This window comes from Lipotes vexillifer, unplaced genomic scaffold, assembly GCF_000442215.2.
Source record: "Lipotes vexillifer unplaced genomic scaffold, Lipotes_vexillifer_v1.1 scaffold31, whole genome shotgun sequence".
In the NCBI taxonomy this organism is placed as follows: Eukaryota; Metazoa; Chordata; class Mammalia; order Artiodactyla; family Lipotidae; genus Lipotes; species Lipotes vexillifer.
The window spans coordinates 3,083,899-3,110,451 of record NW_006792454.1 but is presented as its reverse complement, the minus strand read 5'-3'; the positions used below and the strand labels follow the sequence as shown (position 1 = coordinate 3,110,451).

Sequence of the window (26,553 nt, the reverse complement as noted above, 5' to 3'; positions counted from 1 at the left end):
CAAAAAAAAAAAAAAAAAAAAAAAAAAATTTCTGCCTCTTTTCAGGCAACCCATCTGAATTTCAGATTTGTCGTATCTGTTCCTAGGAAGGCATGTGGGAGAGAGGAAAGAACATGGATGGGCTTACAGGTTAGCGGACATAGATTGGGTTCTTTCTCTTGCAGAGGCACTGTGACCTTGGGCAAGTTACTTAATCTCTCTGTGAGCTTCAGTCTCCTCGTCAGTCAGTGGAGGATTCTAATGGCCACCTCAGAGAGTTGCTACTAGCAGCCTTGGCAACTCATCCAGAGCCATTCATTTGAATAGCAATGATGTATAGATTTTGCTTTTTGTTGGTACATAAGAATGGCTAGAATTTTACAGAGCAGGAAAGAATCCTAGTAAGACTGTATCAAATATTACAACTAGCCATATTGAACATCTTGATATTCAATATGCATTTGCTGATATTCATTTTAAGATCTAGTTTTGAGAGAGAAGGGTTTTTTTTTTTTCATTTTAAAATACAAACAATGGTAAATGCCCTTTCAGACACCGGCCCAAGCTAGGTAACCAAGGGCAAGACACTTGGAGCCATAGCTTCCTCCCTCCTACAGTGGGATGAAGTGAAATAACGCATGTAATCTAGCTGGGCTAAATAGGGAGCATTCAGAAAATGAGGATGAGTATAATTTATTCATACACTTAATGCTTTTAGAAGCCTGAGGTGTTCACATTTCTAACAGTTTTCTATTTAGTAATATTAGCATACGTGCATAGGTGGTATTTCTCCCAACTTTTCAAAATAGAAAACATTGAGATTCGTGGACTTTTTCATCAGACGTCAAGCAAATTTACTCCGATTTCATAAATAGTAGAGATGACTTTATAAGGTGTTAGGTTCCACAAGTCCAACTGTAATGCTAATTATATTGGAAATTTAAAAAGTAAAGCTACTAGCTTAGAAAGAATCTTTTTTTTTTTTAATCTTCTAAAGGCTTGCCTGCTTTTACCTCCCTTTATAGTTTATGGTGGAGGAGGTTACATTTTAACTTAGATAAGAGTCCCCCTTTTTGATGTACACAGTCAGAACTTAAGTCTGCATGCCTCAGGGAGTAGGTTTCACGTGACAGTAGATTAGGTTCAACTTGGTGGGGGTGGACACAACATGTGACATGCTGAAATGAACTCCTGTCTCTCTTTGTTAAAGACCAAAAAGCATTCCATTTCAATTGTGGCAATTTGGTGACAATCACCCATTCCATAATTATTTTAGGAGGAAACACAAGACTTTGGGGGAACAATTTAAAGCAGCATTACTCAACCAATAAAGGCCCTCCCCGTGCCTCATCCTTGATCTTCCCTGTTTGTTCCCCTCAATTTACGCTTCTTTTGCCTCCCACGTCTCTGTCATCAGCTAGTCCTGTCAGATCTACCTCCAAAACATGGCTCCTTACTGCATACTGGCCCCTTCTCTCCATCACTGCTATGTCCCCAGGCCACACCACTGTCTTCTCCCCACTGCGTCTCTGGAAGAGCATCCTCACTGGTCTCCCTGCTTCCTCTCTGGCTCTGCAATCCACTCTCACTCTGCAGCCCAAGCGCGCTTTTACAAATAGTAATCACATTACCCCTGTGCTTCAAACTGTTTATTTAGGATGAAATCCACACTTCTTTTCTTTGGCTTTCCTCTTCCAGCTCATCTCCTGCCCCTCTCCCCTTCATTCCTCTGCTGTAGCCACCCTGGCTTCCGTTAGGTTTCTTGAACATGCCCAGTTCTTTTCCACCATAGTGCTCCTGCGTGAGTGTCTCCCCAGCCTGGCGCACTGCACCAGTTCTTCACGTGACCAGCTCCTTCTCAACTTTCCATCCTCACTTTAAAGATCAAGTTCCAAGTGCAGTTTTCCTTGGGTTTCATCTTCAGAGCAGCCTTTCTCTTTCCTCTATTACGCATCCTGTCTATTTCCTCATAGATATAATCACCTTCTGTATTATCTTGTTTGCTTATTTTCTTCTCTGTCATCTCTCTCCATCAGGTTTCAGCACGGGAAGCAGAAACTGGTGTAGGTAGTTTACATAAGAAAGAGTTTAAGAAGGGAATCCCCAGATGTTTACAAAGTGGACGGAGGGGCTGTAGGTGTGGTTCTAGGCTGGGCCTCTGTGAAAGACACTCAGTGCTGACCAGAACCGACTCACTAGGGCAGGTGCTGGTATTCTGTGGCTGATGGTTCTAGAGCTGAGTTCCCAGCGCTTTGCAGTAGCTGTGGTTCAGGTATCAGGAAGCCAGAATGGAGACACCTCTGCTGCCACTGTCTTATATATGCTGGAAGGTGGAGAAGGGATGCTGAGCCCTGCTGTTGAGACCACGTCCGTTCCCTCACCCTTGCTTGACAGCAGAAAAAGTCAGAAAGGGGCAGGAAAATGACCTCAGCCTTTTGGATCTTGTACGGGTATATCTTAATGGGTGTAACCTAATTATCACCCAGAATCAACTTACTTCCTCTACAGCCACAAATCTATCAGGCTCTCAGGAGCTCCTGTCTCTGTAAATTGTACTGCAGTTCCTCAAATTTCTCTTGTGATTGATCAAAACTCCATTGATTGTTCTGACTTGTTCTGTTGTCTCCAGATGTCTCTCAGCTTCTTAATTTTGGCAGTTCTTTATTTTCAGGTTGGCTGCACACTCTTGCCAGTTTTCACTATAGATCGCTCTTTCTCTTAATTAAAAGGAAACCACTAAAGAGACTGAGTTTTAGAGGTCTGCACCATTATTCTGATACAAACGCCGACGATCCTTTAGGTTCTCCCAGTATTTATTAGATCAGCTAAGAATTGGTAAGGAAACTCATCTTCAGATGGCAGCAAATCAAGCAGACCCTTAATGTTCTCTTTTTAAACAAAGTCCATTTTGTAATGTATATCGGCGTGTCAAGTGTGTAGGTCAGTGGCTACATACCTCAGTTTTCATTAGGGGACTCGGAAAAATAATTGAGTCTTATTGCAAAAGTTTAGATGTGCCTAACCTTATAAGATTCCTTGGCAAAACAGAATTCTCATAATAAGCAAGTTCTAGGTATTAGAATTTGCTCCGAAGGGGTAAAGAGTGAGAAATGTAAAAGTTGCCTAGACCAAATTTGGGACAATCTGAGCACCAAAATAAGTAAGGACAGTAAAGTATTATAGACCACTGAAAATAGGTCTCCTTGAGTCCATATGGATGATGACCAACTAGATAGACACATGGAGGAGACAGGAGGGATTTACTTCCAGTAGAATGCCAAAGACCAACTGGTAGAAGTGGAGGGAGTGCTAGAAGTGGGAAAGCAGTGTTCAGCTCTCCTAGTAAAGAAGGAGTCAGGGGCTTCCCTGGTGGCGCAGTGGTTGAGAGTCCGCCTGCCAATGCAGGGTACGCGGGTTCGTGCCCCGGACCGGGAGGATCCCACGTGCCGCGGAGCGGCTGGGCCCGTGAGCCATGGCCGCTGAGCCTGCGCGTCCAGAGCCTGTGCTCCGCAACGGGAGAGGCCACAACAGTGAAAGGCCCGCGTACCGCTAAAAAAAAAAAAAAAAAAAAAAAAAGATGCTTTAAAGATGGAGTCAGGTAGCCATCATCACAGGTGATATAGACAAGTTTGGGGGAGGAGCGTGATATTGATCTGCTCTTACCCTGTCTCACCACAGATTCCTTATGCCTTGCAAGACAAAAATGGTAACTATGCAGTGGAGAAATCAGACACTACTTTGACCAGGTGACCAAAATTAATATCACCAGTGGGGGCAGACAGCATCTGTGCCTCCAGATAGAAGTGACCTGACAAGGACACAGGGTCCCTTCTGTACTAGTCTAACCTGAAGCTGATCACAGAGAAACTTTAAATAAGGAAGGTTCTATTAAAAAAAAAAAAAAAAAAAAAAAGAAGAGGGCTGTACTCTCCAAAAATGTCAGTGTCATAAAAGACAAAGGCTGTGAAAATGTCCCAGATTAAAGGAGGCAAAGGAAATGGAACAGCTAAATGCAATAGTTGACCTGAGACTAGCTCCTGTGTTGAAGGGAAAAATGCTACAAAGGAACATTGTTGGGTCAATTGACAAAATTGGAAAATGGACAGGAGTTTAAAGTAGTTAAATTTACTGATGTGGATAACTGTACTGTGGTTATGTAAGAGAATATCTGTATTTTTAAAAAATACAAACTGGAGTATTTAGAGGTACAGGGCCGCAATATATGTAATTTACTCTCAAATGGTTTAGAAAAAAATTTTTATCTAGATAGAGAAGAAGGGAAATGGAGTTGAAGAGGGAGAGGGAAGAGCAGATTATAAGGCAAATGGGGCAAAATGTTAACGCTAGATGAATCTGAGTAAATGGCATACAAGCTTTCTTTGTACCATTCTGTAAATTTGAAGTTATTTCTAAATAAAAAGTTTTAGGGACTTCCCTGGTGGTCCAGAGGTTAATTAAGACTCTGTGCTCCCAATGCAGGGGGCCCAGGTTCGATCCCTGGTCAGGGAGCTAGATCCCACATGCCACAACTAAAGATCCTGCACGCTGCAGCGAAGGTCCTGCGTACCGCCACTAAGACGTGGTGCAGCCAGATAAATAAATTATTTATTTATTTATTTTTGCGGTATGCGGGCCTCTCACTGTTATGGCCTCTCCCGTTGCGGAGCACAGGCTTAGCGGCCATGGCTCACGGGCCCAGCCGCTCCGCGGCATGTGGGATCTTCCCAGACCGGGGGCACGAACCCGTGTGTGTCCCCTGCATCGGCAGGCGGACTCTCAACCACTGCGCCACCAGGGAAACCCAATAATACTACCTTTTAGGTGCACATTTCCAAGTTTATTGGCTATTGGTTTTCTTTTCCAGTGCACATTTTCTTCATACCCTTTATCTATGATTCTTTTGGTTGGTTGTCTCTTTCTTATTGATCTGTAAGAGTTCTTTATATATTATGGATAATAATTTTTTTGCTTGTTTGTGGTGCCTTAAATATTTTCTCCTAGCCATTTGCTTCTCTTGGAAGTTTTAAATTTTTATGTAGCCAAACCTTTTACTCTTTTCTTTATGGCTTCTCGATTTTGTGTCTTATTTAGAAAGATTGTCCCTGTTTTCAAGATTTTGAAAAATATTCTGCATACATTCATCTTTTGTTTTTGTATTTATCTCTTTAATGCACCTAGAAATTTGCATATGGGTTTATTTTCACTTTGGTCCCAATAGATAACCAATTTCTTCAGCATCATTTATTAAATAATTCATTATTCTTTCTCCAATTTAAATTTTAACAGAATCATAAAATAAATTCCTACATGTACAGGAGTCCATGTCTGCATTCTTTTTTTTTTTTTTTAAATTTTATTTATTTATTTATTTGGCTGCATTGGGTCTTCATTGCTGCCCGTGGGCTTTCTCTAGTTGTATCGAGCAGGGGCTGCTCTTTGTTGCAGTGCATGGGCTTCTCATTGTGGTGGATTCTCTTGTTATGGAGTGTGGGCTTCAGTAGTTGCAGCACGTGGGCTCAGTAGTTGTGGCATGTGGGCCCTAGAGCACACGGGCTTCAGTAGTTGTGGCAGGTGGGCTCAGTAGTTGCAGTGTGTGGGCTCTAGGGCACATGGGCTTCAGTAGTTGTGGCTTGCAGGTTCTAGAGCGCAGGCTCAGTAGTTGTGGTGCACAGGCTTACTTGCTCTGTGGCCTGTGGGATCTTCCCGGACCAGGGATTGAACCCATGTCCCCTGCATTGGCAGGCGGATTCTTAACCACTGCGCCACCAGGGAAGCCCCCTTCTGCTATTTTGGAATAAGTTTATATATTTAATTGCTTCTTGTTAGAAGCAGACTGTCAGCATTTCACATATGATGGGATTGATTTAGTCATTTTGTCTTACAGTATAAAGTTTATTTCTCTACATAATACAAATGTGTAGGTATGCATTTAGCTTCTTGCTGAAATTTTCTTGATGTTGACGGGGGAGTGCTGGTGGGAGAGAAGGAGAATTTAGTCTTGACAGAAATGAATATATCGAAGTTTTAGCCTTTTGTCTCTTAGACTCCCCGAAAAGAACAGATTAGAGTTCTCAGCATCTCTGCTTTGCTAGCACCTATAGTTCTCATGAGAGTATGTACCCTGGGAGGGAAAGTACTGTCTGAGTGGTCCAGTATTTGGACATAAAACTTTCTCCTGCAGTAATAACAATGAAATTAATCATTTAATGAGAGCTGACATTATCAACTACTTACTATGGACCAGACACCTACATACAGCTCACTTAATTCTTTCAATCCCACAAATTTGGTATTATTGTTATTCCCATTTTACAGTGTTGAATATGAATCTTAGAGAAGCTAAGTAACTTGCCCAAAGCCCCACATAGGTAAGAAGTGATGGAGCTGTTGGTGGGACTCTAAACCCATGTTACTAGCATTATTTATTTCCCCCTTGAATTTGAAGCTTGAAGGCTGTGAGTTTTTGGGGTAAATAATTCCTACTATTTTCTAGATTTTTCACATCTGTTTCTTACTCTATTCTCAAAATATCTAATGGGGTAGGGAAGGAAATTCGGTGGTTTATCCATTTATGCAAAGGTGGGCAAACTTTTTTTGTAAAAGACCAGATAGTAAATATTTTCAGCTTTGTAGACCATATCGTCTCACTTGCAACTGCTCAGCTCTGCAGGTGTAACAGGAAATATATAAATAGACAATATGTAAATGATTGAGAGTGGCAGTGTTCCAATAAAACTTTATTTACAAAAACAGGCAGCAGCTTGGATTTGGCTCATAAGTTGTAGTTGGCTGACCTCTGTGGTGGTGGACTGATCGGATCTCTTTGGGGACACCTGGACATGTCATCCGGGGTGGGGCAGAATCAGAATTCCTAGTACGAAGTGTTGTGCCCTGCCCACTCCCCAACCTTCTCCAGGCTGCATCACTTAGTACCACTCACTAGTGCCTTTAGGAGAGTCAAGTCCCAACAATAATAGTGAAAGTGAGTGTTTTGTCCTGGGTGCTTTGTACTGTGTGCTTTGCACATGTGTCATTTAATCAGTGAATAACCCAGTGAGATGGGAAACTGAGGTGCGAGAAAGGAGAAGGCTTGCCCAAGGTCATAGAGCTAGTAGGTGGTGAAATGGATTTGAACCCAGGGAGGTTGATTCTGAGCATGTGAGCTCAAGTCTTACCTTATCTCTCCCACATTATGGACTTTATCAGCTTGAGGTTGCCTTTGAAGCCTTATTCTTCAGGAACTGCCTCTTCCCAGCACTCATATTAAGAGATAAGATTCTCTTTTTAAGACATTTACTTTGGAACTGAGCTACAAGTAAGGGAATGCTAACTCTGCCATTTTTCTGTTACAGTTGGAAAGTTTGAGGGTCAAATAAGATGATGCAAGAGGTTTCTTTTTGCTTGTCCTTAGGCTGCACTGAAGACTATCAGCTGTAGAACCACTTTAATGATAAAAAAAGAAATTATTTGTTAGTGTTGTGTCAACACGGAGCTGGGTGCATTAAATACGTTATCTCAGTTAAACCTGAAAACAGTGCTATAAATTAAGTGGCATTATTCCCATTTCACAGATGAAAAAACTGAGGCTCATCTATGAGATGTTGGATAAGTTAATTTAATCTCCACGAGTCTTAGTTTCCTTATTTGGATATAATAATAGCCCTATCTCGTAGGGTCATTATGAAGATTAAATGAATTAAGGTACTTTAAGAATTTAGAGCAGTGTTTGGCACTGAATGGTATTACCTTTTATTATTGTTTTTATTATTATTATCAGAATATAGTAGTAGTAGTAGTAATAGTAGAGATGAAATTTTTTTTTTTTAATGATTGTTTGTGAATTGGAAATAAGCATCTAAGTGTCTAACATAGTGCCTGGGTGTTAATAAATGGAATTTATCGTTATTTATTCATAGGAAGAAGCATAAGCTCTGTTCATTTTAATTTAAAAATACCTCTACGCATGATGGTTTCAAAATTAAGCAGTTTAAAATGTTAAAACTCAGTCTCTTGGTTCTCTTTGTTGCTGTTTGTTTTGTGTAAAAGTATTCTCCTGCAAAAATAGTATGCCCTAGATATTCCTCTGTTTACTATAGATTAGGTAAGGCCGGTACTAGAGGACAGGAGTGCGTGACATATTAAGTGATTGCCAAGGTTCATTTTACAATCATAAAAATAGTAACTGAGGACTATGTACAGGCAAGTAAAGTAATTTGCTCATTTATGTTAAACAAATTCAACAATACACCATTGTAAAAAGACTTGTTTTGCATATATACTCTTTATTACACACCATACATTGCTGTGCACATTTTGTGTTTGTACATGCGCATTCCTCTCTGAGGTTATATACAAAACCATGTGAACTCTATAATAATGGCAATAGAAAGTATTTGTTCAATGTCAATTTTGACTCTGCGTGATTTTCCTTTTAAGTACTGGCCTTAGAACTTAACCCCTACTTTAAGCTGCAACTCAACTCCATATTTTTTTTTTTTTTTTCGGTACGCGGGCCTCTCACTGTTGTGGCCCCTCCTGTTGTGGAGCATAGGCTCCGGACGCGCAGGCTCAGCGGCCATGGCTCACGGGCCCAGCCGCTCTGCGGCACGTGGGATCTTCCCGGACCGGGGCACGAACCCATGTCCCCTGCATCGGCAGGCGGACTCTCAACCACTGTGCCACCAGGGAAGCCCTCAACTCCATATTTATAATGAGGTGCAGAAAGGAAAATATTTCCCCCTTCATAAAGTTAACTGTTTCATTTTTTAAAAACATGCTTCTCTATATGTTAGCAGAAACTAAAGTCATGCTGTCCAGTTCATTTGTTATTTGTGAGGGTGACATCTGGGGGTTCTTTTTAATTCTCACGTTTTCTCTGTGCTTGGCTAGAAGTTGTTAGAAATTCCAAAGAATCATTGTGTGAACTGCTTTGCCTGGTACTTAACATGCTAGCTGGCTATTAAGGATTGAGTTAGTACAACTGATAGGGCTTTGAAAGCCCAGCACTGCATTTAGATGCAGTCCCTCTGGATGTCAGCCTTCCCTGAGGGACTTTATTTTAGCATGTGTGATGGACAAACAGCCACCTTATTGGGGAGGATTTGTGTTTAATTCAGAGAATATAGGGTTTTGTGTAAGGGATGGCATCTATACCAACCTCTTTGCTTTACTCATGAGGCGGCTAGAGCCCCAAGAGGTTGAATATATTAACCAAGGTCACACTGTGTTGGCCAAAGTCACTGTTTCCCCAGTGAGCTGAGATCCTGGGCTCTGTGCCCATAAGTTATGTTTATTGTGCTGAGTAACCCACTGAGTTGGAAGAGTCCGGGCATTAAAGGATAGGAGACAAAGGCATTTTAAGATGGGAGAAGTAAAGGCAGTTGACAGTTTTGAGTATTTATTGCAATAAATATTCCCACATTCAGCCTTTTTTCTCTCTTCCGAAAGAGGGTACAGAATCTTTAGTGGGAAGGAGTTGTTGAGGGAGTACAGTGAGGGATCCCATCTCTGTCTCTGTGAATCTACTGACTCATCCCATATCTGAGAAGTTAGTATCCTCAGGAATTGTATTTTGTGTTTATTGAGCCTATTTTGAGTTGGATCTTTATATGCCATTAACTCACTAGCATCCTCCCAACAATCTGGGGAGGCGGTTGGAATCTCCATTGTAAAGAGTCTGCAAAGTGCAAAAGTACTGCGTTGGGTTATAAAGTGGATTCAAAAGGAGTGTCACGGCCCTTGATTTCAGCCAGGGCGTTAAGATAGGCTCTTGAAAGTCAGTGGAGGAGGATTCAGAAGGCTAGACCTTCCCAGGGTTGGGGTAGAGCTGAGATTCAGACCCAGACAGGTTTAACTTCCTGGCCTAAATTTATGTTTTCCACTGTCCTGTGTTGGAAATGCACTTAAGCGAATTTTTGAATAAAACCTAACTCACCAACACGTAATAGTGGCTTAGTAAAAATATGCTCAGTTTATTTCTGTGTTCAATGTAATCCTTCCTAATGAAGTGACTACTACTGTATATCTCCTATTTTCACTATCAGACCTGCGATTTTTGGTAAATATGAAGCTTTGAAAAAAAAGACAGGACTTATGGGGTAATATTGGAGTACTACCCTGGCATGAGAGAAACTAGAGAACTGTGTTAATACTGTACTTGGAGAATGTGTGAAGTCATTTTCAATCTCAAGTGATGAATGTTTAAAATAAAAATTTCTCAGGCACACATTTTTTTCTTCTGGCAGCTGATTTTTACTATTTGTATTATTTGAAATTTTAAAACTATTTTTGAATAATGTTGGAAAACTTCCAGTTTTTTTGTAAGCATATCCAAAAAATTAGATTTTATAAACCTTCTGGGCAAATTTGGAAGATGAACTCTGTGTCATGTTCTTTTTTTTTTGTCTGCTACTTTTGAGAATTCTGTTCATAACTTTGGAAAGGTCACATTTTGTTCACTGCAAGGGCCAGGTGGGGACAAGGGGTGTGAGGGGTGTCTAGTGTATGGGCCCTCGTCGCTTTCCTTCTCTTTCATTAAGAGCTCTGTGGGTCAGTTAAGTTTTGATGTTAATCCTTCAAGGGGAGGTATAAGTGGTGTCTGCACCCTTTAGATGCAGTAATGGGGATACTGAAGCCGAGGTTTACATTTGGCTCCAGAGAGCCTCAGGGCACTGCTGTTCCCTCCTATAATATGAACTTTTAAAAAATGCAAGCTGTAAAATGCAACTAGGAAGTTTAAAGGCCATGGATGGAAGATGTGAGCAGATGAAAAATTCTCCCTGACACATGAGCTCAGGGTGCATATATTAAAAAGTTGTTTGCCCCAATTTTGCTCTAAGGGTCACTTCATGGATATATAATAAAGGTGTATTTTAAATTAATTAATCCTGATTTAGAAAAATCAGCACTTTATTCAAGTTATAGTAGGGAATGATGTCACTTAAGTTTATGCATTTCCCATATGATTCCTTTAACTAGCAATGTGCTTTTTCCTTTTATGTGCAAAAAGATTTACGTCCGATATTTGAGGAAGACTCCTGGTGTGTCACTAAGATAATGGTAAAGTGTAACAACTGGTGTCAGTCTTGTTTTCCATTTTGGACGTATTGATTGACCAGGGGAGAATACCATGCAGAGAAGTGTTTGCAGTTCTTAGGGCCACAATACCCATGGCTCTTAATCCCTGCCCTAGTCCCACAGGAGGCTGGGGCACCCTCTTCATGTCTCATCTCCCTGGGAATAGTCCAGATGTGCCCCAGAGCCAGGCGTGGAATCTGTGACTTCTCAGAGTTCTCAGCAGCTCTGGGCTTCTTTGAGTCCATGGTACCAAACACACAGCTTCCTTAGTCATAGAATGGAATGTTGTGTAAAAGCCGACAGAGCCCCATCAGACCTTGTCATCCCTCCCTAAAGAACAACATTTAAATGAGAACACGGGGGCTTCAGCGCTCAGACTCAGTGAAGTCATCTATATGAGAGAGGGAAAAATAGAGGAAGAGGCAGAGGAGGAAGATGATGATGAGAATAAGGAGGTAAGGGGAGAAAGGAAGAGGCCGTAGAGAAGTGATGCGACTTTTTGGATTGGCAGTATCTTGTTTTAATTTTTATCGCGTTCTTTCCTACTCCCCCTTCCTTGGAGTAATATTTGCCACATAAATATTCCTTTTCACGCCACAAAGTGAAATAAAATTCAGATGGGGAGGCCTGAAAAGTTTGTAAATCTATTTGGTCTCTTTGGAAATTAATACAGAGTATTTAAATTATTGCTGTTAATTGCATATTTGTTGTCTTTATTCTTTGCCTTTCCCCCTTAGGGATAAGAATAATGTAAACATCTTCATCATTAGTATCTCCCTTATTTAAGATTCTTAAAGAAATAAACATTTATTAAGAACCTGCTGTCACTTAAAGGCACTTGCATGCATTTTTGCTACTCAGAATGTTACAAAGTTAACAAATTAAGATGAACATTGTTGAGAAAAGCCTTAGCAGTTGATGCAGCACCCCTCTTCCCTTTCCTCACTTCTGTGTCTGTTTCTGTGTGTCCAGGATCCTCCATTCCTCTGGGGGCAGGGGGTAGGTTTCAGGCTCCCCACCCAGCAGGGAGCAAGCCCTGGAGTGCTAGCTGGCATCTGGAAGGTGTCCCCCGCTGCCCCCCCCAGGAATCTCTCACCTAACAGGGTTAGCCCACTTGCTGAATTGCAAAATGAAACTGTCAAGGTAAGGGCCTCCCATCTCAAGACAAGGGTTCTCAGTCAGCCAGTCAGCCAGCAATCATCTGCTGAGTCTTTGAAGTGCAGAGTACTGTGTTAGGTTATAAAGTGGATTCAAAAGGAGTCAGATGGCCCTTGACTGCAGCCAGGAGGTCAAGATAGGCTCTTGAGAAAGTCAGGTACCATTTGAGGCAACGTATGCTTGGGAGCCAGGTGTGGCGCAAATAAATATTTATTACGCTTATGCCCAAGGGTAGTAGCTCCTCAAGGTTCGCCTCGGCATGGGAGTTGGGGGGGCCAATGCAGCAGCCTTCGAGGACAGAACTAAACACTGAGGCTTTCCTATGAACACATCTTCTTTGTCAGCAGCATGAGCTTTCCTGTGTTACTTTCCTTAAACCAGAAGGACTCTGGATGCTTCTCTGACTATATGTGTTTCAACTGGAGTTCATGTGGTATGCCTACCCAGTACTGGGAGGTTTAAGGGAAACCAGCTGTGGTGAAGCTTTGGGAAGTTGATGGTGAGTTTGGAGAAGCAAAGAGACCAGAGGTAGAAAAATCTTGTTACGCTCTGTGAGGAACGTATGTGGGGATATTTAATGCTGGGTGAGAGACTGTTGACTAGCAGTCCCCTGTAGATCAGGTACCAAACCTAGTGGTGCTGATAGGAATCCACAAAGGAAATGTTCTCCCCAAAGCAGCAGCAGGAAAGGGATAGAATTTGAGCTGGGGGTTGGGACTTAGAGAGACAGGTATGTGGTGTGGGAGGTATGAACAGTCCCTTTGACTTCTGGCAATTCATCCCTCGGGTGGAATCCATAGCAGTTTTCCCAAGGAGCTGGGAAACTGTATTTGCAGGTACCCAGGGAGAGAGTGTGTTGTCACTATTAATGTCCAAGTATAATTTACAGACTCTGGTCTGAAGGGCTGCTGTGAGGCCTCTGCACACGGCACCCTCTGAGCAAGTGACACTAGACAAAGCAAAAAGGAGAAAGAAAAAGGTGACCTAATTTTAAGAAAACCTATGTGAGGAGTATTGACTTCATTGGCTATGAATTTTGAAAGAGTTTTTGTTTTATTTTATTTTGTTTTCTGTGCTTCGTGGAGATTTAGGGACTAGATTAAGCTCTAACTACTACAGCATTTAATGCCATGCATAGCTCCTCCGGGATCAAAATGCACCTGAAATGTGGGAAGATGTCGAACCACGGGTTCTCACTGCAGATGATGAAATTCACCTGAGACCACATAGCCAGAGAAGGCCGAATGGAGTTCTGAGTCTAGGCAGTCTTGACCTCAGAGCCCTCTGGCCTAAAGCTGTGTGGCTGACAGGGTCTTGGTGCTCTGGCCAGGTGTCAGGCCTGAGCCTCTGAGGTGGGAGAGCCAAGTTCAGGACATTGGACCACCAGAGACCTCCTGACCACACCTAATATCAATCGGCGAGAGCTCCCTCAGAGATCTCTGTCTCAACGCTAAGACCCAGCTCCATGCAACGGCCAGCAAGCTCCAGTGCTGGACGCTCCATGGAAAACAACTCGCAAGACAGAAACACAACCACACCCATAAGCAGAGAGGCTGCCTAAAATCATACTAAGCTCACAGACACCGCAAAACACACCACTGTCGCCCTGCCCACCAGAAAGACAAGATCCAGCCCCACCCACCAGAATACAGGCACCAGTCCCCTCCATCAGGAAGCCTGCAGAAGCCACTGAACAAACCTTACCCACTGTGGGCAGACACCAAAAACAATGGGAACTACGAACCTACAGCCTGCAAAAAGGAGACCCCAAACACAGTAAGTTAAGCAAAATGAGAAGACAGAGAAATATGCAGCAGATGAAGCAGCAAGGTAGAAAGCCACCAGACCAAGCAAATGAAGAGGAAATAGGCAGTCTACCTGAAAAAGAATTCAGAGTAATGATAGTAAAGATGATCCAAAATCTTGGAAATAGATTGGAGAAAATACAAGAAACGTTTAACAAGGAATTAGAACTAAAGAGCAAACAAACAATGATGAACAACACAATAAATGAAATTTAAAATTCTCTAGAAGGGTTCGGTAGCAGAATAACTGAGGCAGAAGAACGGATAAGTGACCTGGAAGATAAAATAGTGGAAATAACTACCACAGAGCAGAATAAAGAAAAGAGAATGAAAAGAATTGAGGACAGTCTCAGAGACCTCTGGGACAACATTAAACGCACCAACATTCGAATTATAGGGGTCCCAGAAGAAGAAGAGAAAAAGAAAGGGTCTGAGAAAATATTTGAAGAGATTATAATGGAAAACTTCCCTAACATGGGAAAGGAAATACTCAGTCAAGTCCAGGAAGCACAGAGAGTCCCATACAGGAAAAATCCGAGGAGAAACACTCCAAGACACATTTAATCAAGCTATCGAAAATTAAATACAAAGAAAAAATGTTAAAAGCAGCAAGGGAAAAGCACCTAATAACATACAAGGGAATCCCCATAAGGTTAACAGCTGATCTTTAAGCAGAAACTCTGCAAGCCAGAAGGGAGTCGCAGGACATATTTAAAGTGATGAAAGGAAAAAACTTACAACCAAGATTACTCTATTCAGCAAGGATCTCACTCAGATTCGATGGAGAAATTAAAACCTTTACAGACAAGCAAAAGTTAAGAGAATTCAGCACCACCAAACCAGCTTTACAACAAATGCTAAAGGGACTTCTCTAGGCAGGAAACACAGAGGAGGAAAAGACCTACAATAACAAACCAAAAACAATTAAGAAAATGGTAATAGGAATATACATATCGATAATTACCTTAAATGTAAAGGGATTAAATGCGCCAACCAAAAGACATAGACTGGCTGAATGGATACAAAAACAAGATCTGTACATATGCTGTCTACAAGAGACCCACTTCAGACCTAGGGACACATACAGACTGAAAGTGAGGGGATGGAAAAAGATATTCCATGCAAATGGAAATCAAGAGAAAGCTGGAGTAGCAATTCTCATATCAGACAAAATAGACTTTAAAATAAAAACCATTACAAGAGACAAAGAAGGACACTACATAATGATCAAGGAATCAATCCAAAAAGAAGATATAACAATTGTAAATATTTATGCACCCAACATAGGAGCACCTCAATACATGAGGCAAATACTAACAGCCGTAGAGGGGAAATTGGCAGTTACACAATAATAGTAGGGAACTTTAACACCCCACTTTCAGCAGTGGACAGATCATCCAAAATGAAAATAAATAAGGAAACACAAGCTTTAAATGACACATTACACAAGATGGACTTAATTGATATTTATAGGACATTCCATCCAAAAACAACAGAATACACATTCTTCTCAAGTGCTCATGGAACATTCTCCAGGATAGATCATATCTTGGGTCACAAATGAAGCCTTGGTAAATTTAAGAAAACTGAAATCGTATCAAGTATCTTTTTTGACCATAACACTAATGAGACTAGATATCAATCGCAGGAAACAAACTGTAAAAAATACAAACACATGGAGGCTAAACAATAAGCTACTAAATAACCAAGAGATCACTGCAGAAATCATAGAGGAAATCAAAAAAGACCTAGAAACAAATGACAATGAAAACACAACAACCCAAAACCTATGGGATGCAGCAAAAGCAGTTCTAAGAGGGAAGTTTATAGCAACACAATCCTACCTCAAGAAATAAGAAACATCTCAAATAAACAACCTCACCTTACATCTAAAGCAATTAGAGAAAGAAGAACAAAACAACCCCAGAGTCAGCAGAAGGAAAGAAATCATAAAGACCAGATCAGAAATAAATGAAAAATAAATGAAGGAAACAATAGCAAATAAAACTAAAAGCTGGTTCTTTGAGACGATAAACAAAATTGATAAACCATTAGCCAGACTCATCAAGAAAAAAAGGGAGAATACTCAAATCAATAAAATTATAAATGAAAAAAGGAAAAGTAACAACTGACACTAGAAATACAAAGGATCACGAGAGATTACTACAAGCAACTCTATGCCAATAAAATTGACAACCTGAAACATATGGACAAATTCTTAGAAAAGCACAACCTTCTGAGACTGAACCAGCAAGAGACAGAAAATATAAACAGACCAATCATAAGCAGTGAAATTGAAACTGTGATTAAAAATCTTCCAAGAAACAAAAGCCCAGGACCAGATGGCTTCACGGGTGAATTCTATCACACATTTAGAGAAGAGCTAACACCCATCCTTCTCAAACTCTTCCAAAATATAGCAGAGGAACAGTCCCAAACTCATTGTACAAGGCCACCATCACCCTGATACCAAAACCAGACAAAAATGTTACAAAAAAAGAAAACTACAGGCCAATATCACTAATGAACATGGATGCAAAAATCTTCAACAAAATAGTAGCAAACAGGATCCAATAGCACATTAAAAGGATCATACACTATGATCAAGTGGGATTTATCCCAGGAATGCAAGGATTCTTCAATATATGCAAATCAATCAGTGTTATACACCATATTAACAAATTGAAGGAGAAAAACCATATGATCATCTCAATAGATGCAGAAAAAGCTTTTGATAAGATTCAACACCTATTTATGATAAAAACCCTCCAGAAAGTAGGTATAGAGGGAACTTACCTCAACATAATAAAGGCAATATATGACAAACCGACAGCCAACATCATAGTCAATGGTGAAAAACTGAAACCATTTCCTCTAAGATCAGGAACAAGACAAGGTTGCCCATTCTTCACCACTATTATTCAACATAGTTTTGGAAGTTTTAGCCACAGCAATCAGAAAAGAAAAAGAAATAAAAGGAATCCAAATCGGAAAAGAAGAAGTAAAACTGTCACTGTTTGTAGATGACATGATACTATACATAGATAAACCTAAAGATGCTACCAGAAAACTGCTAGAGCTAATCAATGAATTTGGTAAAGTAGCAGGATACAAAATTAATGCACAGGAATCTCTTGCATTCCTATACACTAATGATGAAAAATCTGAAAGAGAAATTAAGGAAACACTCCCATTTACCATTGCAACAAAAAGAATAAAATACCTAGGAAGAAACCTACCTAGGGAGACAAAAGACCTGTATGCAGAAAACTATAAGACACTGATGAAAGAAATTAAAGATGATACAAACAGATGGAGGGAGATATACCATTTTCTTGGATTGGAAGAATCAACACTGTGAATAGACTATACTTCCCAAAGCAATGCACAGATTCAATGCAATCCCTATCAAACTACCAATGGCATTTTTCACAGAACTAGAACAAGAAATTTCACAACTTGTATGAAAACACAAAAGACCCCAAATAGCCAAAACAATCTTAAGAAAGAAAAACGGAGCTGGAGGATTCAGGCTCCCTGACTTCAGACTATACTACAAAGCTACAGTAATCAAGACAATATGGTGCTGGCACAAAAACAGAAATATAGATCAATGGAACAGGATAGAAAGCCCAGAGATAAACCCATGTACATATGGTCACCTTATCTTTGATAAAGGAGGCAAGAATATACAATGGAGAATAGACAGCCTCTTCAATAAGTGGTGCTGGGAAAACTGAACAGCTACATGTAAAAGAGTGAAATTAGAACACTTCCTAACACCATACACAAAAATAAACTCAAAATGCATTAAAGCCTAAATGTAAAGCCAGACAGTATAAAACCTCTTAGAGGAAAGCATAGGAAGAACACTCTTTGATACAAATCACAGCAAGATCTTTTTTGACCCACCTCCTAGAGAAATGGAAATAAAAACAAAAATAAACAAATGGGACTTAATGAAACTTAAAAGCTTTTGCACAGCAAAGAAACCGTAAAGAAGAGAAAAAGACAACCCTCAGAATGGGAGAAAATATTTGCAAATGATGCAACTGACAAAGGATTAATCTCTGAAATATACAAGCAGCTCATGCAGCTTAATATCAAAAAAACAAATAATCCAATCCAAAAATGGGCAGAAAACTTAAATAGACATTTCTCCAAAGAAGATATACAGATTGACAACAAACACATGAAAGGATGCTCAACATCACTAATCATTAGAGAAATGCAAATCAAAACTGCAATGAGGTATCACCTCACATCGGTCAGAATGGCCCTCATGAAAAAATCTACAAACAATAAATTCTGGAGAGGGTGTGGAGAAAAGGGAAGCCTCTTGCACTGTTGGTGGGAATGTAAATTGATGCGTCCACTATGGAGAACAGTATGGAGGTTCTTTAAAAAATGAACACTAGAAGTACCATACGACCCAGCGATCCCACTACTGGGCTTATACCCTGAGAAAACCGTAATTCAAAAAGAGTCATGTACCACAATGTTCACCGCAGCACTATTTACAATAACCAGCACATGGAGGCAACCTAAGTGTCCATCGACAGATGAATGGATAAACAAGATGTGGCACAGATGTACAATGGAATATTATTCAGCCATAAAAAAGAAACGAAACTGAGTTACTTGTAGTGGGGTGGATGGACCCTAGAATCTGTCATACCGAGTTAAGTAAGAAGGAGAAAAACAAATACCATGTGCTAACACATATATGTGGAATCTTAAAAAAGAATGGTTCTGATGACCCTAGGGCAGGACAGGAATAAAGACTCAGACGTAGAGAATGGACTTGAGGACACGAGAGAGGGGAAGGGTAAGCTGGATAAAGTGAGAGAGTGGCATGGACATATATACATACCAAAAGTAAAATAGATAGCTAGTGGGAAGCTGCTGCATAGCACAGGGAGATCAGCTTCGTGCTTTGTGACCAGCTAGAGGGGTGGGATAGGGAGGGTGGGAGGGAGACACAGAGGGAGGGGATATTGGGATGTATGTATATGTATAGCTGATTCACTTTGTTATACAGAAGAAACCAACACAACATTGTAAAGCAATTAAACTCCAATAAAGATGTTTTAAAAGTATAATTTCCAAAAATTAGAAATATGACTTTCATAAAGATATAAAGTGAACGTGTAGAAATTTTATTTAGCCTATCAACGAGGAAAACAGTTAGGTGGTAAAATGATTCTCTGGGTATTTGTGGAACTGGGTATTTATAGGCTTAAAACAAAAACAGTGTTAGATTAAGATTGCTAGGCTACAGGTAAACCTGGATAGTGTCCTACAGGGCTATAAAACTAATCATTGAGGTTTTCTCACCATTCCGAAATCTGCAAGCTAACATGTCATCTCACAGTATCTGGTTTCTAATCTCATAGTAAATAGCAAAGTCTCAAACACAAGGAAGTTCTCCCAGAGAATTCAGGAATCCTTGGGAGGATTTGTGCAACAACATGCAGTATGACCTGCAGAGATATGCCGCCACCTCCTCACCCACCCACTCTCCACTTCTGCCCAACTGCCTTAGCTCCAAGTTTTGGATATGTTTTATTAACATTGAAAAAAATACTTTGGCGTTAAAGAAATCTGAGGGTGAATCTCACTTCCTTCACTTGCCAGCTGTGTAATATTGGGCAGGTAGTTACCTGCGGCTGGATTTGCTTGCTGCAAATTGGGAGGAGCTTTTGTAAAGTGCCTGGCACATGAGTTAAATCTTAGTTCTTCTCTTTACCTTTCCTTTTTCTTAAGTGAAAAAAGTTCACCCTTTGTCTGGCCTTCAGAGACAAAGTTTTCTTCCCCTTGTTAAGTGGAATATTTATAAATGGAATGGAATATTTATAAATGGAGTATTTCCTGCCTTATCAATAAACAAAGGATGTGAGGGTCATCAACGATTGCAGCCCTCCAACGTGAGCGGGTGAGCCCTGAGGAAACTCAGGGCTGAAAAGAATACCTGCCATCTAGCAGCCATCAGAATGAAGCCACTCCCTGTGGTGAGCCCTGAGGAAACTCAGGATGTGAAAATACAGGATACTGGCCACAGATATCTGAGGTGCATATCAAAGGAATGATTTCAGCGAGCATATCAAAGGAATGATTTCAGCGAGCCCAGACTCTTGCATCTTCCCATACATACAAAAGCGCTAAATTCTTTAACTTGAGATATCTGGTTTTCTTTAATTAACAATAATCTTTTGCCATTCCAGACTACCTGCCCTTTGTTGCAAAGCTCCTATATATTATGGCTCCTCCCCTCGCCTCCTTGGAGCAGTTTCTCAGTTACCTGAAATGCTGTCTCCTGGGCTGCAGTCCTCATTTTGCCCCAAATCAAACTTAACTCGCCACTCTTACGTTGTGCATTTTTTAAAATCAATACCCTCCCTCCTTTCCTCTCTTCCTCCCTTCCTCCCTCCCTCCCTCCCTCTCTCCCTTCCTTCCTCTCTCTCACTCTCTCTCTTTGTCATCTCTAGTTTATTAGAATAATATCCTAGAACTCTGGTGAATTTTTTCCATTACTAAGAGAGGCATTCTCTTAAATTTTTATTATTCATCTAAGTGGAAAAAAAATAGATTTTAACATTCTTTTTTAATTAAAAATTTCCACCAGCTTTATTGAGATGTAGTTAACCTATAACATTGTGTGAGTTTCAGGTGTATAACTTGACGATTTGATATATGCATATATTGTGAAATGATTACCGTAAGGTTAGTTAACACATCCATCACCTCACATAGTTATAATTTTTTTTGTGTGATGTGAACTTTGAAGATCTACTCTCTTAACTACTTTCAAATATGTAATGTAGTACTGTTAACTCTGGTTACCACGTTGTACAGAATGCTTTATTTAGAGAACCCTCTGCATATGACAAAATGGAGAGATGTTCCTCAAGTGAAGATGATTTCTTACAGGATATAACTTAGTGTTTCTTGTTTTGAGGTGGGGATGGGGGTATTACTTGTTTAAGCGTAAATATTATCCTTGTCTCCTTTTAAAAGGAGAACTGGCTTTCCGAGTTATCCTTTCTGAAGCCCACTCAGTATCTCAGTGTCTGCTGTGAGCCCTGCTCTGGGTTGAGGTTTGTGAGGAAGGGGTTGGATGCACAGAAGCTCTGAGGAGCATGCTCTCTGCATTCCCCCTTCCTGGTACAGGTCAGCGCAGGTGGGGTTAACGGATGGCAGAGGGACCATGAGCTGGTGTCTGGCACAGGTAACAGGTCATCACTACCAGATCTGTATTCCTGGAGAGTATTTGTCTCTCCCCTTCTTCACAACCCCTCACATGATAAACCTGTGTGCTGGCATGTGGGACACCGAGCTGTGATTCAAAATGACAAAGTCTTCTGATATTGTTCCAATCACTAATTTCTGGAGAGTGAGGAGTAAGAGAGAATTGCCCTTGACTGTGCCTCCCTCTCAGAGTATGGTATTAATGTAGATCAATAGGTCAGGGATCCCACATTCTAAACTCACTTCTGCCACTACTTATAAGGTTGTTTCTTCTTTTTCGTATTTACACATTTTTTTTCCTTTCCTGCCTAAATGCAGAATCAGTGTGTTGTATACATTGTTCAATATTAATGGTCACACGAGGGAAAAGCTCTGTAACCTTCTTTTCTCATTTCTGTGTCCTATCTGTAAATGAGGTGATGTGATCAGTGCCTTGATGGTCCAAGCTCAGTTCATTCATTCATTAGGCAACATGTAGCTGTTGAGCAACAGCTCTGTGCCAAGCCCTGGCGGTTTCTCTGTAAACATGATAAATGAGAACCTGCCCCAATGGAGATAGATTGTGACCAAGGAAACAAATAAGATGATTAGAGACTATGATAAGTATTATGAATGAAAGAAATCAGATGATGGGAAACTATAAGTAAGCTGCTATTCTTAGTAATTTTAATTAGGGTTATCAGAGGTGGTCTCTTTGAGGAGGTGGCTTTCTGAACTGCAAACGGAAGGATGAGAATGAGTCAGTCATAGGAAGAGTTGAGTGAAGAACATTCTAGGAAAGAGACAATGCAGAGAGGTGTGGGATGAATTTGGCTTGTGCACGGACTAGAACGACAGACCTTTGGCTGAAGTGGAGTGAGTCTGGTGGGTGGAGAGGTGGACAGAGGCTGGCAGGGTCATTTAGGGCTTTGTAGATTCTGGGAAGGAATTTGGGTTTATTCTAAGTGCAATGGAAAGCTTTTAAAGAGGTCTAAAGCAGTGGAATGGTATGAGCTTATTAAAAGAAGGGAAAGGAAAGAATAACTGCGGCTGTTGTGTGAAGAACTGAATGGCAGATGTCAGGCTTGGGAGTAGGGAGACCAGTGAGGTCCTGGTGCTTGGCTGTGGAGAAGGTAGTAGGGATGTGAGAGAAGGAGGCCTTGAAGGTTTGACTAGGTTATGGTGGGTCCCAAATACCTGGATGAGGAGCTTGGATTTGATTTTTGCAGCTGTGAGGGAGCTTCGTGTGTGAGTGTGAGTTTGCGAGTGAGTGAGTGTATGTGTTTGTGTATGACTGTGAGTTTAGGGGTGAGACTGTGAGTGTATGAGCCAGTGTGTATGAGTGTGGGGTGCATGTGTGGATTTGTGAGCAGATGTGAGTGTGTGTGTTATGTGTGTATGTGTGTGTGTTTGGGTTTTTCTCCTGTTGCAGATTTTGAACAGGCCAGTGGCATGAAGGAAAGGGCTGCCCTGTATGCTACAGATAAAGGCTGGTGGCAGGGAGACTTGCTGGGCAGGTAGTGGAGTTAGACGTGACACGAAGGCCCAGTCGTGCTAACGTGGCCAGCCATGGAGAAGGAGACGACTGAATCGGGCAGGTCCTGTTCTTTGTTTTATTCTGCTTCTGGGTTGGATGAGACTGAGGAGTGAAGACCCCACTGAAGGAGTCACATTCTCTTCAGATTTGCCGAGTCTGATTGCTGGCTGAGTAGCTTACTCGTCTTATTAGTGACAAAACCAACCCTAAATTAAACCTCACTTAAATTCATGTGTTGGTTTCTCTGAAAAGAATTCCATTAGTAAGAGTTAAGTGGAATGGTTCGACTGCAGGCCACCCAAACTGTCCCCACTGCCTTGAGAGGTGCACGCACGCACACACACACGCACGCAGGGAGTACACACACACACGGGGAGTACACACACACACACACACATATGGGGAGTACACACACATGGGGAGTACACACACACACACGGGGAGTACACACACTCACACACGGGGAGTACACACACACAGGGAGCACACACACATGCACACACACATTGGGAGTACACACACACTGTGAGTATACACACACGGTGTGTACACACACACGGAGTACACACACACACGGGGAGTACACACACATACATACACACATTGGGAGTACACACACACTGTGAGTATACACACACGGTGTGTACACACACACGGAGTACACACACACACGGGGAGTACACACACATACATACACACATTGGGAGTACACACACACTGTGAGTATACACACACGGTGTGTACACACACACGGAGTACACACACACACGGGGAGTACACACACACATAGGGAGTACACACAGGGAGTACACACACACATGGGGAGTACACACACACACGGGGAGTACACAATATGGGGAGTACACACACACACGGGGAGTACACACACACACGGTAGTACACAACATGGGGAGTACACACACACACACGGGGAGTACACACACACACGGGGAGTACACACACATACATACACACACACGGGGAGTACACACACACACTCTCTTTTATATTTAAATTTCTTGATTCTTGAGATACTCATTGTGTTTTTTGTTCCCTCCCAGGATATCTTTGAAGATGCCTTGGAAACCCTCTCTGTGTAAGTAATAACATAATACAAAAATATGTAGTAGAGAAAAATTGATGGTTTTCTTATAAGAAATGTAAATATTTCATTCTCATTTTTTTGAATTTTTTGAGTGTAGTGGCTATTGTTGGAAAAATTCACTTCTCCGTAATTTAACAGTTAGGATGTGATTAAGCTTAAGAAAGGATCTGTCTAAAGTTACCATCAAATATATTTTTGAGTCTTATTTCTTGTAACCTTAATTAAACTAAAATGAAAGAAAAAATGTTTTCCAACAAATTAAATTTTATTTGTTTATAGCTAACCCTTTTACATCTTGCCCATATTTATTTACATGGTTAGCCTCATATTGTAGATTTTTGCTTTTGGTTTGCACTTAGTTTTATTATAAGCATTTCCTATAAGCCTACATAATTTTTGTAATGATTTTAAATGACATCATATTAGATCAAATGGAACATCGCAATTTAATTATTCATTTCTCCTTTGTTAGACATTCAGTTTTTCACTGGTTTAAAAACTTAAAACTAAGTAGTGAACATTTTAATGTGTATAGCTTTATCATATTTTTGAATATCTCCAAAAGGTTAACTTCACCCATGTAGAATTATTGGATTAAAAGGGATGAATATTTTTATTCTTAATGTGATATTTCTCAAGTTGCCTTTCTGTGTTAGTTAGCTCAGGCTGCCATAATAAAATACCATAGACTGGGTGGCTTAAACAACAGAGATTTATTTTCTCACAGTTCTGGAGTCAGAGAGGGTGCCAGTGTGGTCAGGTTCTGGTGAGAGTTCTCTTCCTGATTTACAGATGGTCACCTTCTCATTGTGTCTTCACATGGCAGAGGGAGAGAGAGCGAGAGAGCAAGCTTTCTGGGGTCTCCTCCTATAAAGGCATTAGTCATGAGGGCCCCCCTCTCAGGACCTGATCTAAACCTGATTATCTCCCAAAGTCCTCATCTCCAAATACCATCACACTGGGGATCAGGGTTTCAACATGTGAAATTTGGGGGGGCGCTATTCAGTCCACAGCACTTTCAGAAGAGTTTCACCAGTTTGCACGGCTGTGAACTGCGTATAAGTGAAGTGGTTTAAAATGTAGCATTATCATCCCTAGGTATTATTTGAAACCATTTTGCTGCTTAAATGATACCTAATTGTTTTGTCTTAAAATTTTTTTCTGGGAGTTCCCTAGTGGCCTAGTGGTTAGGATTCTAGGCTTTCATTGACATGGCCTGGGTTCAATCCCTGGTCAGAGAACTGAGATCCTGCAAGCCATGTGGTGCACACAACCCACCAATTTTTTTTCTTATAATCATTGTTTAGTCCACTGCATTTCCTTTTGTATGAATTCTAGTCTTCTTTTGCCTATTTAACTTTTTTCTCAATGTTTCTTTTACATACTTATGAACTTTAAAATATATATACACCTTCATATTTTGTCCTATTTGCTACAGATACTTTCCCTTAATTGCTATTTTTATGTTAGAGTTGCAAATTTTTATATTGTCCAAAAGTTTTAGTGTTTATGTCATTGAATGTGTATAAAAAACTTAATTGTGATTAGGATTTTAAAAAATAACCTTTCTACTGTGCAATAGTTTCAGATTTACAGAATTATTATGAAGGTAGTATGGAGAGTCCTGTATATCCCACACTTGTTTTCCCTATGATTAATTTCTTACATTAGAATGATACATTTGTCACAATTAATAATCTAATACAGATACATTGTTATAACTAAAGTCCATACTTGATTCAGATTTCTTTAGTTTTTATGGAGTATCCTTTTTCTGTCCCAGGATCCCATTCAGGACACCACAGTACCATCATTTGTCCTGTCTCCTTAGGCTATGCTTGATTGTGACAGTTTCTCAGAGTTTCCTTGGTTTTGAGTACTGGTCATTTGTTTTGTGGAATGTCCCTCAGCTGGGATTTGTCTGTTTTTTTTTCCTCATGATTAGACTGAGGTCATGTGTTTTTGGGAGGGAGATCACAGACCTAAAGTATCATTCTCATCACACTATATCAAAGATACATGTTATCAACCTGGTTTACTCCTGTTGATGCTAAACTTCATCCCTTGGCTTGAGATAGTGTTTGTCAGATCTTGCCACTGTAAAGTTTTACTCTTTTCCTCCCCTTCCCTTTTCACACTGTACTCTTTGAAAGATAATCTACTTGTGTAATTTAAAAAATGACTTTTAAGGTGAGTGCATTATTTGCCATCCAGAAATCTTACTCAGCTCTGCTGTGGCTTCTCTGCTCTGAGCATTGGCAGGAATTGAGCTTGGGCGGCCTGGTAGACTGAAATCTAGGAGGTAGAAAAGGATCTGACTGTGGGGCGGGTGACTGGAATTCACCAGTGGAAGCGCTGCTGTTCCCAGTAAGAAGCTAGAACACTCGACACACACCAGAGAGGGGTTCAGGTCTTGGAGATGAAGACAGGTCAGACTGATGTAATTGACGTGACCGATGGGTGGCACACATTAAAACTTGTGTTTCTTTGAGCTTTCAGTGGCTGCATTAGACTGGCAGTGGCTTTACCTTTGGGTCTGAAAGGCGTTGTCAGCAATTTCTAACACCTATTAGTTTTTATTTTATTTATTGATTTTACAGCAGGTTCTTATTATCTATTTTATACATATTAGTGTATATGTGTCAATCCCAATCGACACCTATTAG

General features: G+C 40.7%; 1 protein-coding gene across 1 annotated transcript in view; it reads left to right on the top strand.

The window, feature by feature from the left end:
- TTC39B (tetratricopeptide repeat domain 39B) overlaps positions 1-26,553 on the top strand; it is a 135,131-nt gene that overhangs the window by 13,360 nt on the left and 95,218 nt on the right. The window contains 1 exon segment of the mRNA XM_007465648.1: positions 23,844-23,878. Coding sequence (XP_007465710.1) covers positions 23,844-23,878 — 35 coding nt within the window.